Source organism: Hypanus sabinus, chromosome 13 (genome assembly GCF_030144855.1).
Source record: "Hypanus sabinus isolate sHypSab1 chromosome 13, sHypSab1.hap1, whole genome shotgun sequence".
In the NCBI taxonomy this organism is placed as follows: Eukaryota; Metazoa; Chordata; class Chondrichthyes; order Myliobatiformes; family Dasyatidae; genus Hypanus; species Hypanus sabinus.
In genome coordinates this window covers 7,677,202-7,697,633 of record NC_082718.1, presented here as the reverse complement: position 1 = coordinate 7,697,633, position 20,432 = coordinate 7,677,202, and the positions used below count along the sequence as shown (strand labels likewise).

Sequence of the window (20,432 nt, the reverse complement as noted above, 5' to 3'; positions counted from 1 at the left end):
AAAAAGGAGTTCTTGCTAGAGCAAGAAGAATAGGTGAGAGGAGCTTTGTGTGAGGCATAAATACCTGCTGAGACCACTTGCCCTGAATTTTGCTTAATTTAGTGTTGCTATGTTATGAAATGTAGTGGAGTAATATGCAATGACTTTATTTGTGCTTCTTACTTGTCTTGAGGGAATGGAGTTCCACGTTTTGTATTATCTCAGGGTTTGGAAATAGTTTCACAGACTCTTGTTGATTTACCTGCAGGTTACATTTAATACTTGCAGCAAAGTATTGAGTTCTGTACATGTACAAGTGCACTTCACCACAAACCACTCTCAAAGATTATCAAGTGCTTCTTGGTGAGACTAAAGGTTTGTACACAAGGAATATACTCTAAGCGAACAGAGTTTATTGTTCATTGGCTTTTTAAGATGAAGTAAAGGAAATAAAAAAAACCTAGTTTAGAAGTATATTATATTTTATAGTATATATATAATATATAGTATATTATATTTTGTAATAATTTAAAAAATTACTACTAAGCAAAACTCAGGCAGAAACGTGTTTTGTTGAAGACCTGCTACTGCTGATTTTCTCACATTGTGCGGCCGGGTATACAAACGCTGTGGCAATAAGAAGGAAGGGGGAGAAAGGCCCAATTAAGATACCTTGCTGCAACTGGCAATTTGTTGCACCGTTAGGAACATTCTTCCTACACACTCCACTTTCCATTAATTGAGAAATCGTATTTGCTCATTGCTGCAAGAGCTCATTATCCAGAATTGCCCAGGGGATTGTTGCATATTTATTTATCAGATTTTTTTTAACTTTCTGGCCAATGTATGCAAATTGCATTAACCTCATCTATCATTTTCTTGGTAAGTTACCAAGTGCTGAGGAACTTCGGAGTAATGTGCCAGTTCATTTTTATCCTCAGTCTAATCAGAGCCTTCCACATTGGCAACAAGCCGATGGCTAAGGGTAAAGTTCTAAGGGTGGAAAACAAACACTGGCAGGGCCCCATCAGCGCTAATGCATTCTAAAATTACATTAGATGAGACCCAGGATCACAAAATACCGGATGCCAGCTACTGAATTTCAGTTCATGCAACGTGTATTTTTGTACATGCTGGAGAAGTGTGTGTGTGTCTTTTCTATAAGAAAAACGTGATCATACTATTGGACTGTTCTAAGAATCCGTGAATATTACTATTGCAGCTCCTATTGTATCAAGATTTAACTTCAGCAAAGTTCATGTATTGCTACTGCAGTGACACACAGCAATACTGAAATGCTGTAGTTTATCTCAGTAGGTAATCTAGTCCAAGATTTGAGGTGGCTAGGATAAACTTATTGAGCTTTATGTCAGATGTTTGGTAGGTTGATAACTGAATGTTTGTAATTGAGAGGGAAGAATGTTGATTTTTTTTTATAAATTCCAAAATCATACTTATAAGCATTTAGTATCCACTGGTAACAATGTTTGCATTTAACGTTGTTTGACGATTTTAACATAAAATTTAAGAAAATTATGTCATTGATGAGTTTGGAGCTCATTTGGTAATCTATGAATCTAGAAAACACTAGCATTGGCTGATAACTGGTTCACCTTAATTTCCCTTCAGTTCAAGTATCCATAAGATACAAGAGCAAAATTAGGCCATTCATGAGGGCTCACTTATTACCCCTCTCAACTCCATTCTCCTGCCTTCTCTCCATAACCTTCGATAATATCACATATTAAATGGTAAGTTTCAAAAGGAAATTCCTGCAGGCCAGTTGTGGTATCTTGATTTTCCCTAGCAATGCGTTTTATTTTATGAATATGTAATGAATAGATGAAGGCATTAGCTGCATATTGTAGAATGCCACAGGAGATTAAAGAGAGTTGCTTATTGAGTCAGTGAATCAGTAATCCTTTTCTACTCCCATCATGGTTGAGAAATTATACGTATCAGTTCTATTGAACACTTGCCATTGCTTTTTATATAAAAATTGGGTGGATTTTGAAGTAAAAAAAACAAAAGTACCTGAAAGTCATTGAATTTTAAAATAACTAAGTTTACAAGGTTGAAGTTCCCTTTTCAAAATCAAAACAGAAAGAGAAACGTGGAGTTTAGGAATTATTTTTCATGGTCTTTGGATTTATGGGTATGAGACTGGCCTACTGATCCAACTTGTTGTTTCCACTACTGTGATTTGAATAAAGCATTTTATCTCCAAGCATTGTTATCTTGGGTTTCACCAACCATCAGAAATGTAGTCCACATGCAACAGTTAGCCCAATCTGTGGCAGGTGCTTGTTGACTGACGGGCACCACCAACATCTAATCTTTTTTATCTCTGCTTTTAGCATGCAAGCTTCTATTTAATTATTTTGTACCTTGTACAGAGAGGAGGATCAAGGTACAGTGAAACTGCAGTATCCAGCATATTTGGGAGTCTATTTCTTAATTTCTTATAGCCTTCCATACTAAATTGAATGCACAATTATGTTCCCATAACATTGTGTTCAGTTAATACATCAGCTGTACATCCAAAAGATCTGTACCGCATTGTAACTCTCATTATGATGTGTCAGTGACATCGCAAAATTTTGTCGGGTTTTAATGTCTTCAGTGCCTAGTGTTTGTACCATACTTTAATGTGTTCATTGTCTCATGGTCTCATTCAAGTCTTACCTTCTTTTCATGTTGGGTATGTTGCACTAGTAATGGTATTTCAAGTGTCAAAGACATTGATGTCATCAGCATGAACAAATTCCTGTATAAGAACATCTGGAAGTTACCATAAATGTGACTAAATATGTTTTCTTATTGCAGGAGGCTATTGATGTATTAGTATTTTTATGAAGAGTGCCTCATCATCACATTCCCTTGAAAGGAGTCATGATAATATAATTTGCTAAATAGAAGAGGATCCTCCTAATTGTGTGCGTGTGTGGGTGTGTGGCCTCTGTCGGTCGTGGTTGACCATGGGTATTGCGCCTCTGGTAGTCACTGAAGCAAAGCTGAAGTGGTCTGTCCAGGGTGCAAGCCAGGGCAGAGTTGATATGGAGATCCACCTGTTGCCGATGCAGTGGGACCCCCCCCCCCCCCCCCCCATGCTGATGACGGGTCCAAAGGAACGACGGAGGTCGGTACAGTTTGGTGCCAGCAGCATCGCAGGAGTTGCCGTGCTGGTGCCGGGTACAGCAGTCAGCCGCCTTCGGGACTCCGACTCCGGATTTTTGCTCGGGGTTTACTCCCAAAGCCTTCCCCGTGAGCGGGTATAGCCGCAAGACAGTGGAGGTTTGAAATCGGAGTTTTCCCTCTCCTAGATGAGCTACCATCCATGGTTAACGAGCCCCATCTGCCCGGAGCAACTGGTTTTAAGGCGACAATCGTCCACCTTTGCCCCTTCTCCTGTCAGTGAGAACAGTTCCACCAGGCATAAGAACTATGCCACACATGAAGGCCAGGAGTTGCACTTGGTTGTCAGAGGGATGCTATGAAGAGCATTTGTTTAGTAGTGGGAGCTTGTCCCTACTACCACCCTTCAGCTGTGACTACCCTTGGAGCCTCCTAATAGTGATTCCTCCATTAATTAAAATATTGGTGAGGGGGCAGGGGTCAGGGGGCAGGGAAATAAAAGAAGAAAAAAAAATAAAAAAAATTGGTGATGTATCTCCTCTTTATTGATGGAGTATAATCATTTTTGAAATGACATTGAATGTTTTGTGAACAATTCCTTGTTGTATAAATCTGGAGCAGGAGTCGGTCACCCGGCCTCTAAAGCCTGCTGTTCATCTCCTTGTGATAACCTTTCACCACCTTGCCTCTCGTGTATATTCAGAGCCTCAGTTTCCACCATCCTTCAAGAAAATTCCAAAGACTCTCAGACCTCTGGAAGAGGGTTTGAAAGCTGATTATTTTTCAATCTAAAAGTAATAGTCATCTGTGATGCATACTGTACATGACGTTTTTTCAAATCTTTTGTTTTGCATAATTTTGTGACTACGAGGTTGAAAATGACCAAACTTAAGCATTTTACTATCTCCACTGACTAAAGATTGAAAGTGTCACTTTTATTATTTAAATCTGAAAATGTTCTGAAACAAATGTAAAACTTCTGACACGTAGTTAGGCATCTTTAAAATATATTCAGTAATTTCATTGACTATTACTTAGCATTTCTTAATGAAAGGACATGAGCCAAATATGATCAACACACACAAAATGCTGGAGGAACTCAGCAGGCCAGGCAGCACCAATGGAAAAGAGTGACCAGTCAGCATTTTGGGCTGACATCCTTCATCAGGACTGGAGTAAAAAGATGAGTCAGTTTTTCTCTAGTCTTCAATAGGTTTCAGTAGGTACATTTAATGTCAGAGAAATGTATACAATATACATCCTGAAATTCTATTTCCTCGCAAACATCCACAAAAGCAGAGGGGTGCCCCAAAGAATGAATGACAATTAAATGTTAGAACCCCAAAGCTCCCCCCACCCAGACATAAGCAACAGCAAAGCAACAGCCCCCTTCCCCAACAGAGAAAAAGCATTGGCAGCCCCCACCGAGCACTCAAGCATGCAGCAAAGCATTAGTAAAGACACAAACTTGCAGTACCCCGAAGACTACTCATTCACCTGGTATTCGACATACCACAGTCTCTCTCTCTCTCTCTCTCTCTCTCTCTCTCCCCCTAATAAGGGAAAAAGAGATGCTCCCATTTCACAGCGAGAGGGGAAACATAACAAAACAACTTGCTGATTTATGGTGTTAAAAGTCTATTACGTCACTTTTTCCAAGATCTGTACCCAAAGAACAGGTCTCTGGGCATACAGAAGGCAGCCAGCTTGCTGCTTACAATCTTCTGTCCTCCATGACGCATCAGGCGGCAGCACTGACCTGGAGTCCGCCTGCTTCCAGATCCATGGAAATCCGACACCCTCATTTGGCCAGTGGTGAGGCCCCGAGAGCGGGTCCCATTTCCGCAAGGAACCGAAGTCAGCGTGTAACTCCAGGTCTTCAAAAGAATCTTGAAAAGGAAAAGAGAGATATGAAAGATAGAAATAGAGCTGTTTCTGAAGATGCAAGCAAAGGAGTCACCATTAGGCACCATTGTCCTCATAAGCTCCGCCCTTCAGTCTTGATGAAGGGTCTCAGCCTGAAACATCAACTGTACCTACTCTTTTCCATAGATGTTGCCTGGCCTGCTGAATTCCTCCAACATTTTGTATGTGTTGCTTCGATTTCCAGAATCTGCAGATTTTCTCTTGTTTGTGAGCCAAATATGATAAAAGATATGTATTACTTTTTTCAACCAAATTCTAGAGTTCCTCCATTTCACACAAACTGCCAAATGGAAAGAAGAGAGAGCTTTAGGTAAGGAGTGGGACTTTGGTTTTGGGTTCTCGGTGGCAAGAATGTATCTAGGAGACAAAGCATTATTGGAAATGAAATGTTCACCAATCTTGCCTAGGAATGACATTGCCCAGGTAATCAGTGGGACTTTGGATTTGGGTTTTCAAACTTATTTTCCACTTAAGCAACAATGGCAAGAATGTGTACAGGAGACCAAGTTAGCTGAGACATGACATTTACCAAAATTGCAGCTCAACTTCCCTCCCATCTTATGTGAACGGTAAAATCTTTGAGAAGTTAGTAAAAATTCGATAAAGACAAAATAGGATTAGTGTAAGAAAAGCAGAAATATTTCATTTGTCTTCCTAATTATTTGATGTTTCTACATGCTAACTTTCTGTGCTTTATGTACAGCAACAGACAACATTCAATGGAATCTTTCCTTTCCAACAATAATTTGCTTTTCTGTTTCTCTCAGTTTGGCAAGTTCTGGCTGATATTCTTGTCTCCTCAATTCACTGTCTTTGAGCCACTGTTCAAGAGACTGGTGTTAATTCTGCATAGATCAAGGAATGAAGTTTGTTTATTGTTACAATTCATTGGTACATTCAATTCCTATTGAGAAACTTTACCTGTTGTGTCATGAAGCTGGGTCAGGAACTCAGTCTCACTGAGAAGTTCAACCTTGCAGTTATTAAAGTCAATGCAATTGCCATATTATTAAACAATAAACAAAAGGAACTTTCAGTAATTGGCTTATGTAATCTTTTCTGAAGAGCAGTTTTGGCATGTACACTTTCATACAACATTCAAAAATGTTGTTACTCATTCTTTACAACAAAGCTAAAATAAGCTTATTTGTCACAGTTATAATTGTAATTTTGTAGGCAGACTTATTTCAGGGAAAGAATTATTTACTGCAGTGGTCTTAAACAGTTTTTCTGTTGTTTGAATTGGTTTGTGCACAAATGCCTCAGTAGATATGATTGAATTGATAATGTGCAATGGGGAGGGAAGAGAAGGAAAACCTTTTTGTTTTCCAATCTAAAAGGATTATTTCCAGTGTGTGATTATGCATAAATAGCAGAAGGGAAATAGAGCCAATACACCTCAGTTTAGATTATGCATCAGATTCTATTGTCCTTGATATTAGACCATAAATGAGCAGATTTATTTTGTGCAGTTTTAAAATGTTTCATGATGGGATTTAAACCCTGTCCTGGTCCTCTGCTATCAAGTCTTACTTTATTTACTCGTAGTACTTTATGATGTGATTAATTAATTAGTTTTTTTATTATGTATTGCACTGAAAACAACAAATTTCACAACATGTCAGTGATATTAAACGATTCTAATTCTGAAATACTTTCTGTAAAAACTTTCTTCATTAATATTGTCATCAATATCATATTCGTGTTGAGACTATTTTCCTGGGTGTGATACTGATGTAGTATTGTTAAGTTTGAGAAGAAGGGGCTTGCTTGTTTTGAGATCTATTTTAGTAAATAAGTAAGATTTTAAAAATGTGATTTTTTTATATATTACATTAAGAACATTTATTGGAGACTCATTGAAAGAGGGCTACACACTAACCTGTAGTATCTGTTCAAAAGATACCAAGTTCATTTTATATATTGGGGCTCCAAATAAAATGTGACTATAACTACTCCAGGGGGAAAGCAGAGGAGAGATTTTTCCCCTCCATTTTATGGTTAAAATCATTTAAATTGAGCAAACTACTGGTAATTTCTAGTTCCTTACGTTAATTGGACCTTTTAGTATAATTAAATGGAAGATACTAAATAAAATAAAAGATGGAATTACATCTTTAGAAAGAGGTGACATAGGGTAGAGAATGTTGAATCTTTGTGAGTGGTGTTAAGAACTGCAAGGGTAAAAATAACATTATGGAAATCATATATAGGCCTTCAACTAGTAACCAAGATGTGGAGTTCAGATTGCAAAGGGAGCTGGAAAATACATGTAATAAGGGTAATACCACAATTGTAATGGGGAACTTCAATATGCAAAGGAATTGGGAAAATCAGGTTGATGTCAGATCACAGAGAGAATTTGTTGAATGCCTACGAGATGGGTTTTTAGAGCAGCTTGTCCTTGAGCCTACTCGGGGAAAAGCTGTCTTCGATTGGGTATTGTGTAATAATTCAGATTTTATCAGGGAGCTTAAGATAAAGGAATCCTTACGAGGCAGTGATCATCATGTGATTGAATTCATACAGCAATTTGCAACTCACATTTATCAGTATCACAATGGAATAACGGGAATTACAGAGGCGTGAGAGAGGAGCTTGCCCAGGTGGATTGGAGGAGGACACTGGCACAGATGACAGCAGAAGTAGCTGAAGTTTCCAGGAATAGTTCTCAAGGCACAGGATAGATATGTCCTACAGAAGTCGTAGTTCTCAAGTGGCAGGGGTAGGCAATCATGGCTGACAAGAAAAGTTAAGGACTGTACGAAAGCCAAGGAGAAGGCATATAATGTAGAAATAGTGAGTGGGATGTTGGATGATCGAGAAGTTTTAAAAATACAACAAAAGGCAACTAAAAAAGCTATAAGAAGGGAAAAGATGAAATATGAGGGCAGGATGCTACAAGATTTTTCAGTTTTATAAAGAGTAAAAGGCAAGTAAGAGTTGATACTGGACCACTGGAAAATGAAGCTGGTAAGATAGTAATGGGGTTCAAAGAAATGACAGATCAGTTTAATGGGTACTTTGCTTCAGTCTCCATTGTGGAAGACATTACCAGTGTGCCAGAGGTCTATGAGTGTCAGGATGCAGGAGTGAGTGCCATTGCTATTACAAAGGAAAATGTGTGAGGCAAACTCAAAGGTCTGAAGATGGGTAAGTTACCTGGACCAGATGGACTACATCCCAGAGTCCTCATAGAAACATAGAAATATAGAAGCATAGAAAATAGGTGCAGGAGTAGGCCATTTGGCCCTTCGATAACTTCGACATCTTTGATAACCGACTCTAGCATTTTCCCCACCACCGATGTCAGACTAACTGGTCTATAATTCCCCGGTTTTTCTCTCCCTCCTTTTTTAAAAAGTGGGGTTACATTAGCCAACCTCCAATCCTCAGGAACTAATTCAGAATCTAAGGAGTTTTGAAAAATTATCCACTAATGCATCCACTATTTCTTGGGCTACTTCCTTAAGCACTCTGGGAATCAGACCATCTGGCCCTGGGGATTTATCTGCCTTTAATCCCTTCAATTTACCTAACACCACTTCCCTACTAACATGTATTTCCCTCAGTTCCTCCATCTCACTAGACCAGGGGTCAGCAACCTTTACCACTGAAAGAGCCACTTGGACCCGTTTCCCACAGAAAAGAAAACACTGGGAGCCGCAAAACCCGTTTGACATTTAAAATGAAATAACACTGCATACAACGTTTTGTTTTGCCTTTATGCTATGTATAAACAAACTATAATGTGTTGCATTTATGAAATTGATGAACTCCTGCAGAGAAAACGAAATTACATTTCTGCATGCAACAAAAACATGTTGACCTCCGAAAAAAAGACGTTGGGTTGAAGGTTACTTTTAAGTAAAATACTCAACGTCTATTTGAGTCCTTCTTGTATTTATGAAAAACGCCAAACTTAAATTTGCCGCCAGCAGCAAACCAAAAATAACGTCAGCCAGCTGTCAACCTGAAAAATAAAAGGACTATTTCACTGAACAATGAAAGCATATGAATATACGTAAAATAATAGGCAATTAAAATATTTATCATCCTTGTTCAGGTTGACTCACACCTGACAATGCAGTCGTATTCAGTAGGGATGGATCGATGCTTAGGGGAGTGACCAGGAAGGATAATGTGTTTTTTTCCTCTCTGAACTCACAGAAGCGTTTCCCAAACGATGTTTGCATTGCGATGATTGCCCAATGTAAATACTCCGAATTTATCATGTCGTGACCTTTTTTGAACTCTCTCAAATTGGGGAAGTGAGACAATGTGCCTTTCTGTAAATCTCTGGCAAGCAACGTCAACTTGCGCTCGAATGCCAAAACATCCTCCAACATGTGCAGGGCTGTACGTCCTTACCCCGTTGAAGAGCTGTGTTCAGCGTGTTCAGGTGCGCTGTTATGTCTACCATGAAGTGTAGCTTTTCCAGCCACTCTGGCTGTTCCAGCTCAGGAAAGGTGAGCCCTTTGCTGCCCAGGAAAGTTTTCACTTCTTCCAGACACGCGACAAAGCGTTTCAGCACCTCCCCTCTGGACAGCCAGCGATAAAAACACGTTGTAGCGGTTGCTACACGCAGTCAGTAAACTGCAGTCAAAGATAGCTTTATTCGAACTAAACAGCCTTGCTTTTAAGCCTCCCTCAACCCGCCCCCCATGGGCGCGGATGCTGCAAAAGACACGTACTCACAAACCCCCGTAGGCTATCTCCCTTAGCCTGAACGCTGGCTAATTGTGAGCCGGTTCGGATGTGTCAGGAAATGGGTCGCCACAAAGTCTTATTTAGATTGTACAAGATCACCATAATCTTCAAATTTAGATTTACATTTCAAAAACTAACAAACTAACATAAAATACATTTTAATTAAATACTGACCATGTAGCGGTGTGCTACACGCATTAGGGTTAGGGTTAACCCTAACCCTAACCCTAACCCTAATGCGGAGTCGGTAACTGCAGTCGAAGGAAAAAACTTTATTCGAAATCTTCAGCCTCACTTTTAAGCCTCCCTCAACCTGCCCCCCATGGCGCAGAGGCTCCAAAGCTCTGTGCTCGCAAACCCCCGTAGGCTATCTAATTGTGAGTCGGTTCGGATGTGCCAGGAAAAGGGTCGCCACAACCAATTATTTCCCAAAGCAACAGGGAGCCGCAGCACAGACGTAAAAGAGCCACATGCGGCTCCGGAGCCGCGGGTTGCCGACCCCCGCACTAGACCCTCAGTCCCCTACTATTTCTGAAAGATTATTATGTCCTCCTTAGTAAAGACAGAACAAAAGTAGTTATTCAATTGGTCTGCTATGTCTTTGTACCCTATGATCAATTCACCTGTTTCTGACTGTAAGGGACCTACATTTGTCTTGACCAATCTTTTTCTTTTCACCTATCTATAAAAACTTCTACAGTCAGTTTTTGTTCCCTGCCAGCTTTCTCTCATAATCTTTATTCCCTTTCCTAATTAAGCCTTTTGTCCTCCTCTGCTGGTCTCTGAATTTCTCCCAGTCCTCAGGTGTGCCGCTTTTTTTTGCTAATTTATATGTTTCTTCTTTGAACTTGATACTATCCCTAATTTCCCTTGTCAGCCACGGGTGCACTATCTTCCCTGGTTTGTTCTTTTACCAAACTGGGATGAACAATTGTTGTAGTTCATCAATGCGATCTTTAAATACTTGCCATTACATATCCACCATCAACCCTTTAAGTATCATTTGCCAGTCTATCTTAGCTAATTCACGTTTCATACCTTCAAAGTTACCCTTCTTTAAGTTCAGAACCTTTGTTTCTGAATTAACTATGTCACTCTCCATCTTAATGAAGAATTCCACCATATTATGGTCACTCTTACCCAAGGGGCCTCGCACGACAAGATTGCTAACTAACCCTTCCTCATTGCTCAATTCCCAATCTAGAATGGCCTGCTCTCTAGTTAGTTCCTGGACATGTTGGTTCAGAAAACCATCCCGCATACATTCCAAGAAATCCTCTTCCTCAGCACCTTTACCAATTTGGTTCACACAATCTATATGTGGATTGAAGTCACTTATTATAACTACTGTTCCTTTATTGCACGCATTTCTAATTTCCTGTTTAATGCCATCCTCAACCTCGCTACTACTGTTAGGTGGCCTGGACACAACTCCCACCAGCGTTTTCTTCCCCTTAGTGTTATGCAGCTCTACCCATATCGATTCCACATCCTCCAGGCTACTGTCCTTCCTTTCTATTGCATCTTTCTATTCCATCTGATGAGAGGGGTTGCTGAAGAATAATAGATGCATTGAGCATGATCTTTATTTTTGATTCTGACGTGGTCCCAGAGGACTGGAAGATTGCAAATGTCACTCCACTCTTTAAGAAGGGAGGAAGGCCAAAGAAAGGAAATTATATGCCAGTTAGCCTAACCTCAGTGGTCAGGGAAGTGTTGGAGTCTATTATTAAGAATGAGGTTTCAAAGTACTTGGAGACTATTGATAAAATAAGTCAAAGTCAGCATTGGTGCCTATCAAGGGAAATCTTGCCTGACAAGTCTGTTAGAGTTCTTCGAGCAAGCAACAAGCAGGGTGAACAAGCAGAGAGAGCCAGTAGGTGTCATTTACATAGATTTTCAGAAGACATTTGATAAGGTGTCACACATGAGGCTGCTTAACAAGATAAAATCCTATGGCATTAGAGGAAAGAGACTGGCAAAGATAGAGGAATGGCTGACAAGCAGGAGGCAGCGAGTGGAATAAAAGGGATCTTTTCTGGTTAGCTGCCAGTGACTACTGGTGTTCCTCAGGGGTCGGTATTGGGACCTCTGCTTTTCACGTTGTTTTTCAATGATTTAGGTAATGGAATTGATGGCTTTGTGACAAAGTTTGCGGATGATATGAAGATAGCTGAAGGGGTGGGTAGTGCTGAGGAAACAATGCAATTGCAGCAGGACTTATTCAGATTGGAAGAAAGGGCAAAAAGTGGCAGATGGAATACAATGTTGGGAAATGTACAATAATGCATTTTCATAAAAGGAACAACAGTGCAGACTAGTATCTACAATGGGGAGAAGGTTCAAATGTCAGAGGTGCAGAGGGACTTGGGAGTCCTCATGCAAGATTAATGTACAGGTTGAGTCTGTGGTAAAAAAGGCAAATTCAATGTTGGTATTTATTTCAAGGGGAATAGAATATAAAAGCAAAGAGATACTGCTGAGGCTTTATAAGACACTAGTCAGGTTGCACGGAGTATTGTCAACAGTTTTAGGCCCGTATCTCAAAAAGGATGTGTTGTCTTTGGAGAGAGTCCAGAGGAGGTTCACGATGATGATTCCGGGAATGAAAGGGTTAACATATGAAAAGCATTTAGCAGCTTTGGGCCTGTACTCACTGGAATTTAGAAGAATATGAAGGGATCTCATTGAAAGCTACTGAATGTCGAAAGGGCTAGATAGGGTGGATGTGGAGAGGATGTTTCCCATGGTGAGGGTATCCAGAACTAGGGGGCACAGACTCAGTATTGAAGGGTGTTCTTTTAGAACAGAGGTAAAGAGGAAATTTTTTAGCCAGAGAGTAGTGAATCTGTGGAATTCTCTTACACAGACTGTGGTGGAGGCCAAGTCAGTGGGTTTATTTAAAGTAGAAGTTGATCGTTTCCTGATCGATCTGGGCATCAACGGATATGGCGAGAAGGTGGGTATATAGGGTTGAGTGGGAACCAAGATCAGCCATGATGGAATAGTGAGAAGACTCGATAGGCTGAATTGCCTAATTCTGCTCCTATGTCTTATGGTTTAAAATTTTTATTTTCATTTCAAATGTTAGAGGAAGGTAAGTATTATTTTCTGCTGCTTCTTTTCATTGCTCTCTCATTTTTTGGATTTCTTTTTGTTTTTGCTTAAAGGAGCTTATCAATTGCAGACTAAGCATGGTAGCTTAGTCGTTAGCACAACACTTTACGGTTCCTGCCACCGCCTGTAAGGAGTTTATGTGTTCTCCCGGTGACTGTATGGGTTTCCTCCAGGTGCTCTGGTTTCCTCCTACAGCGCAAAGACGTATCTTTGGTAGATTCATTGGTTATTGTAAATCATTGCGTGATTAGACTAGGATTGAATTGGGAGGTTGCTGGGCGCATGGCTTGAAAGGCTGGAAGGCCCTATTCCGCATTGTAGCTCAATAAAGAAAGAAATAAATCATAAGCCAGCTTCAGAAACCTGTGGCTGATCAGAAAAATAAAAAACTTGATGTTCATATCTGCCCCATCCTCCAGCTCCACACTTTTTCCATCTTTTGATGTTTGGATCATTTTAGTGCTCCTCCTGTACTAGGAGCTTAAGAGAAGGTGCAAATCAAATGTGTGCCTAAGTTCTTTAGGAACCAATGCTGCAATATTGTATTTCTTAAATTACCAGTGATTAAACTCAGACTTCACCTCCACTCCTTGAGTCCAAGATGATTGCTTACCTTTGATTTTCTAATCCAAGCAGAGTTAATTGGGGGACAGTTGCTGGATTTGGTGAATGGAAATTTGGGCAATATTTCTGCTTCCAGGCACAGTACAAGATTTCTTCACTGGAAGTATGCACGGTTGCTGTGTTTGAAATCACCTCCAGTATTTATTGCCTTATTTAAGCAAGAATTGACATCTGGACCATGCACATAAAAATGAGTACTTATGGAAGAGTTATGTTCCAGTAGAAAAATTTTAAATGTTCAGAAAAGAACAGGGGAACTGTAGGGTTGAAACTGCAACAAAACAGCAATCTTAAATTTAATTTGAATCCATCTAACGATAGATTATTTTACAATTAAAATCTATTCACGTAAAAGGCTATGTCATTGATCTGTCAAGATACTTGGCTCAACCTGGCTTCACCTGACTTCTGGGTCAAATACTGTGATGCTACCAATTATTACTTGTTCTAGAACATAGGTCAAACCTCCAGTGGTGGGAAGTTTGATCATTGCTCTGCTTAAGAGGGTAATATTTAAAATACAGTACTGTGCAGAATCCTGAGGCACATATGTATAGCTAGGTCACTGAAGACTTTAGCACACTACTGCAAGTAATTTTATATATTGCACTGTACTGCTGCCACATGTTACATGTGAGTGAAAATAAACCTGATTCTGATATAGGACTTTATTATGGACTGAGTGGGAAGAGGACAGGGAGAGAGGAAACATGCTTGGGAAAAGGGGAAGGGAGAGAGGAGCAAGTGGGAAGCACCAAAGAGACATTCCGTAATGATTAATAAACCAATTATTTGGAATCAAATTACCTTTCCTGGTATGTCAGGGCTGGATGTGGCTGGACCTGCACCACTCCCCCCACCCCCCCCCCGCCAAGATCTCCTTATCTGTCACCTGTGCAACATCCCTGACACGACACTCCACCCTCGCCATTTCCAACAGCTTTTGCTCCTGCCAGATTTACAAACTTGCTCTCTGCTCCATGTTGACAAATACAGTACTGTGCAAAGTAGCAATACATATGCCTAAGACTTGCACAATACTGTCGTTCTTCTAGATTTCTAGGAGATGCAATCATTCTCATAACTTGTTAAATTAAAGTTTGCCACTCACTTTGCACCTGAAAAATCAGAGTGTAACTAGCTAAGTATTCAATATTCTTTCTTCTGGTGTATTTGTCTGTTTAAAATGCTCACTGAATTCTCAACCAACTCTTCCTCTCTTTCAGGTTTATTCAGGAGATTGAAGGGGCCATGTGGTCAGGCTCTGGTAAACAGTGTCCTCTGCGAGAGTTCCTCACCATGTACATCAAGAACTTCTTCCTAAATCAGGTTCACCTGGATGTTAACAAAGAGATTGAGGCTGCAACCAAAGTAGCAGATCCTTTGAAAGTGCTGGCCAGTGCTGATACAATGAAAGTGTTGGGAGTGCAACGGCCCCTCCTTCAGGTAACGCATGACAGATACACATAAATGTTTAGTTTTTTACACATTGCTTACAAGTACAAAACTGAGATCTTGGATATTCTTTGGATTAGGTTGTACATTCAGTATTTATTCTGTTCACACAATTAACTAACCTGGCCCCATAACAAATGGTTATTTGTGAAGAGATGTACAAAGACCTGATACTGTCACGTCTTCATGAATCACATTTGGAGCTATCAACAGAGATAAGAGCACTTGGTAGTAGGCATTGTATTGTGTAGAGGAGACGTTATTACCGATCTTCACTGACTACTCGCCTCATGAGGTAATTGAAGATCCATTTGCAAGGGGAGTGTAATGGCCTGGTTAAGATTTCTATTGCTATGTTGTCATTATTTTAGCAGTTTTTTGCAAAAGCTGGTAGAATATTTTGGTTTTGGCAAAAAATAAGAAACCCTGCTGTTCAACTTAGGAATGTTGTGTCAGCCAATCAGTATGGTGGGATCTGGAGAAAATTCAAGAGAGGGCGGGGCAGAGAAAGATGTGTGATGGACAGTAGTCTGGTTTGGGGTCTTCTTGGCGGTAGCTGTGGAGCAGGACAGAAGGGAAGATACCACAGAATACGGTTGGAGAGTCCCTGTTGAAGAAGTGCTTTTTCTGCAGATGAATGGCCCGAAGGAGAAAGGCCAGTACTCTTAAGAGAGAACCAGTTTGTTCAAGTTGGACTTAAAGGGAAATTCAGAATGTGGTGTGTACTTTCATGCAGACTGTGGCTTCAGCGTGTGAGTGTAAAGGACAACTCCAGTATGAACTCCAACTGTCTTTTGCACATTGGATTGGTTTAACTGGTTTATATTTTTTCCCCTATTAACTTTTTGATAAAGCTGAAATCTGTAAATATACTTTCTTTATAATTTTATTCAGTGTACAATCTGTTATTTCTTGCCCGCCAGTGTACAGGCAGTATTTACACAGCATTCGCTCAAATTGAGGTTTCTTTAATCGGAACATCATGACATTCCTGTTTAGTTGAACCCCAAATCATACCGACACTAGATGGTATTGTTTATGAAAGGCGGCCTTCTCACCAGCTGAGTCATGTGACTATTAGCAGAGTTAGCTAGCGGGCTGAGCTTGCATTCAAGCCAGTGAGGTGGTTACAGGAGGTACTGAGGCCCAGGAATTGAAGCCTGTTGATTGGTACTGAGAGGATGATGTTGAATGCTGACCTGAAATTGACTAACTTTGTTTTGGTTTGGCTGTCCCAATAAACTTGTTAGCATCCTCCGCCAGTTCCATGATGGGATGACTGCTCGGGTGACCATAGGAGGACAAGTGTCCAAGCCCTTCCTTGCACGCACAGGGGTGTGTGCTAGCGCCAGTGCTCTTTAACACCTTCTTTGTGTGTTACCCATCTTCTCCACAATGAGATTGAGGATAGCAGCGGTGTGGCAGTGGACGTCAGATTAGATGGCAACCTCCTTAACATCAGGAGGCTCCACACAACCACCAAACTCCATAGAGAATGGGTCCTGGAGCTGCAGAATGCAGGTGACTGGGCTCTTGTGGCCCACACTCCGGAGAATCTTCAGACTGTCCTTGCTGTGGTGGTGAGAGTGTACAACAGGATGGGGCTGACCGTCAATATCACCAAGACAGAAGTGGTTTGCCAATGGAATGCTAGTGTCCCACCCACCCTACCTGCCTTCACCGTTGGTGATGAAAAGCTGTCAAAAGTGCCATCTTTCAAATATCTGGGGAGCATTCTCTCTGAGGATAGCAGCATTGACAATGATATCCAGAGCTGCATTAAACAGGCATCAGCTGCCTTTGGGAGACTTCAGCATAGTCTTTCAGAACAGGAGCCTTCGTCCCTCCACAAAGGTTGCTGTATACCAAGCGGTCTGTGTCACCACCCTCCTTTATGGCTGTGAAGCTTGGGTAACCTACGGCCGACACAAGAAGTCCTCGGAGCGCTTCCACATAAGCTGCCTTCAGCGCATCCTGGGAATTACTTGGCGTGAGTGGGTGCCTCACACTGAAATATTTGTAAAGACCAACTGCAGAAGTATTGAGGCCATGATCACCCAGCATCAGATGCAGTGACTGGGGCACATGATAAGGATGCCCCCATGTCAGCTACCCCGCAGAGTGTTATACAGCCAGCTACATCATAGTCGACACTCAGCTGGAGGGCCGAAGAAGCACTATAAGGATCAGATGAAGAATGCTTTAAGGAAATGCAAGATCAGACCTGGAGGATGTTGCTGCTGACTGTATCACTTGGCGACAGCTGTGTAGGGATGGCGTTCATATTCTGGAGATGGAAAGAACAACCAGAAGACAACAGAAGAGAGCCAGGAGAAATGCAGCCATGGTTGCCATCACAACCACCACTACCACATATACATGTCCCACCTGCAACAGAGCTTGTGGGTCCAGGTTAGGACTGTATAGTCTGATATCAAAGATCTCACCATTAAAGGAGTGGACGTCATCATCGGATTCCAATGGACAACCAAAGAAGAAGAATTGACTAACTTATATTTGCCTATTGTCTAGGTGCTCCAAAGCTGAGTGAGGAGCCAGTTAGATTGCATCTGGTGGAGACCCTTTATGGCAATAGGCAAATAGTAGCAGGTCCACGTCCTTGCTCAGGCAGGAGTTAATTCTAGTCATGACCAACCTCTCAAAGCACTTAATCACAACAGCAGCACACTCTGCTCTTCTTGGTAGTTTGTATGATGTGCCCTTTTGAAGCAGATAGGAACCTATGAGTGCAGTGGCAAGAGTTTGAAAATATCCTTAAACACTGCAGCTTGTTGTTCAACCTAGATTTTCAGTACCCTGCCAGGTACACCATTGGGGCAAACATTGAGTAGCATTTGTAATATAGAAACAAAAGCAGATTGTTTTTGTGCTAAATGTCTCTGAAATTGTATAAAATACATGAATTAACATTTGAAACAGACTATTCCAAAATGTACTAATTGCTAAACACAATATTGGATAAATGAGATCCTGTACACACACTCGAAATGCTGGGGGAGCTCAGCAAATCAGGCAGCATCTCCGGAGGGAAATAAGCACTGGATTGTTTATTCCTCCTCCATAGATGCTGCCTGACTTGCTCAGTGTATGCTCAAGATTTCCAGCATCTGCAGAATCTCTTTTTTATATCTGAGATCATGACTGGTTGGGATAATCAGATATTTTGTTTGTTGTAATTTTATGGTTCCATTCTGAAGGGATAATGTTCTGTATTTACATGATCTGTTATGTGAAATTTATTAATTATCCTCTGTGATAAAGATGTGCTGCTTTCAAAGGTGTTTTACACTACTTTAGTGCAGGTCAAGAGAAAGGGAAGATAGAAGGGAAAGAATCCCATTTCTCACCTACTGACAACTGACTCACATTTAACTTGCTTGGGTATTGTCTTTGCACTTTGCTGATGCTTCCAGTATCTAACATATAAGTGCCAATAATATCAAAGTCAGCTTGGCAGCTGCTTATAAGTTATCGTCTTCTGATGGGCCCATCTATTTTAGTCATGTCACAACAGAGCTCAACACGATTCTTAAAGACCTCCATGCTTGCAAACTACTGCTGTATCTAGAAATCGGAACAAAAAGTAGCATGTTTGCATAATATTTCTCTATCTGGAAACCTGAACCAAAGCATGTAAATATTGCAATCACATGGTAAGTCATGGAATCTGTAAAGGAGTTGCAAACAAATCAACAAATCAGATGTAGAGAACCTTCAATGAAAACCAGAATTCACATTTGCACAATTTTCACCAAATATCAGCTCGCAAAAGCAGAATGAAACAAGAACGATGGAAAAATCAACCTTCCCGGCACTCAGAGCTAAAATAGTCACATATAACCATATAACAATCACAGCACGGAAACAGGCCATCTTGACCCTCCTAGTCCGTGCCCAACCCTTAATCTCACCTAGTCCCACCTACCTGCACTCAGCCCGTAACCCTCCACTCCTTTCCTGTCCATATACCTATCCAATTTTACCTTAAATGACACAACTGAACTGGCCTCTACTACTTCTACAGGAAGCTCATTCCACACAGCTATCACTCTTTGAGTAAAGAAATACCCCCTCGTGTTTCCCTTAAACTTCTGCCCCCTAACTCTCAAATCATGTCCTCTAGTTTGAATCTCCCCTACTCTCAATGGAATTAGCCTGTTCACGTCAACTCTATCTATCCCTCTCAAAATTTTAAATACCTCGATCAAATCCCCCCTCAACCTTCTACGCTCCAATGAATAGAGACCTAACTTGTTCAACCTTTCTCTGTAACTTAATTGCTGAAACCCAGGTAACATCCTAGTAAATCGTCTCTGCACTCTCTCTAATTTATTGATATCTTTCCTATAATTCGGTGACCAGAACTGCACACAATATTCCAAATTTGGCTTTACCAATGCCTTGTACAATTTTAACATTACATCCTAACTTCTGTACTCAATGCTTTGATTTATAAAGGCCAGCGTTCCAAAAGCCTTCTTCACCACCCTATCTACATGAGACTCCACCTTCAGGGAACTATGCACTGTTATTCCTAGATCTCTCTGTTCCTCTGCATTCCTCAATGCCCTACCATTTACTCTGTATGTTCTATTTGGATTATTCCTGCCAAAATGTAGAACCTCACACTTCTCAGCATTAAACTCCATCTGCCAACGTTCAGCCCATTCTTCTAACCGGCATAAATCTCCCTGCAAGCTTTGAAAATCCACCTCATTATTACACAAAGTTATTTGCTATTGGCTAGTTAAAATGAATTATAAAGACTGCTTTGGAGCTTGTAAAATCTGTTGAACACCTTCTAGTCTGTCTACAGATCAATTTCAATGGATAAGTAAGTGGTACAATTGATGCTACAAGTGAGCTGCATTAGATTATACAGACCACTTCAGAGCTCATTAAATCCCTTTTTGTGAACTGTGTCGGATTCAGACTCCTATTGACCCATTGCATTAAATTACAATAATGTAACCTGCTGGGTCATCTCTTCTAGAGACGATATTATATTATGATTGTTTTATTGGAATTCTGGAAGATGTGCATCCTCAACTTGGTGCCTGATTTCTGCTCAGAAATTTGATCTCAGTTATCTAATCAAATTGGATGAACAATTCCACAACCTAAATCACGGAAAGCAGATTTAGCATTTTGAGCACATTAAGGTGCTCCTAGACAACCAAAATCAACTGAGTGTCAAACCAGTATTAGGCCATCACCAGTAAAATTGTTTGTCAATATACCAGAGGAACCTGACTTGTTTGTCAGTGATTGGAGTGAGTTCTGTCAGGACAGCTTGCTCCACACCTCTCTGCAGTTCTGGCACTAACATGAAGGAAAGGAATTTCAGACCTGCATCAGCGTTTGCCCTTGCTTTTTCGGTGATCTGGGGGTTTCGGAATCAGAATCAAGTTTATTATCTCTGGCATATATCATGAAATTTGTTGCTTTGTGGCAGTAGTACAGTG

The 20,432-nt window shown here is 40.7% G+C and overlaps 1 protein-coding gene across 1 annotated transcript in view; it reads left to right on the top strand.

The window, feature by feature from the left end:
• The window catches only part of exoc4 (exocyst complex component 4), a 502,794-nt gene that overhangs the window by 269,624 nt on the left and 212,738 nt on the right, over positions 1 to 20,432 (top strand). Inside the window, exon 10 of the mRNA XM_059987073.1 lies at positions 14,718 to 14,937. Within this exon, the coding sequence (XP_059843056.1) occupies positions 14,718 to 14,937 (220 nt within the window). The remainder of the gene's footprint in view (positions 1 to 14,717; positions 14,938 to 20,432) is intronic.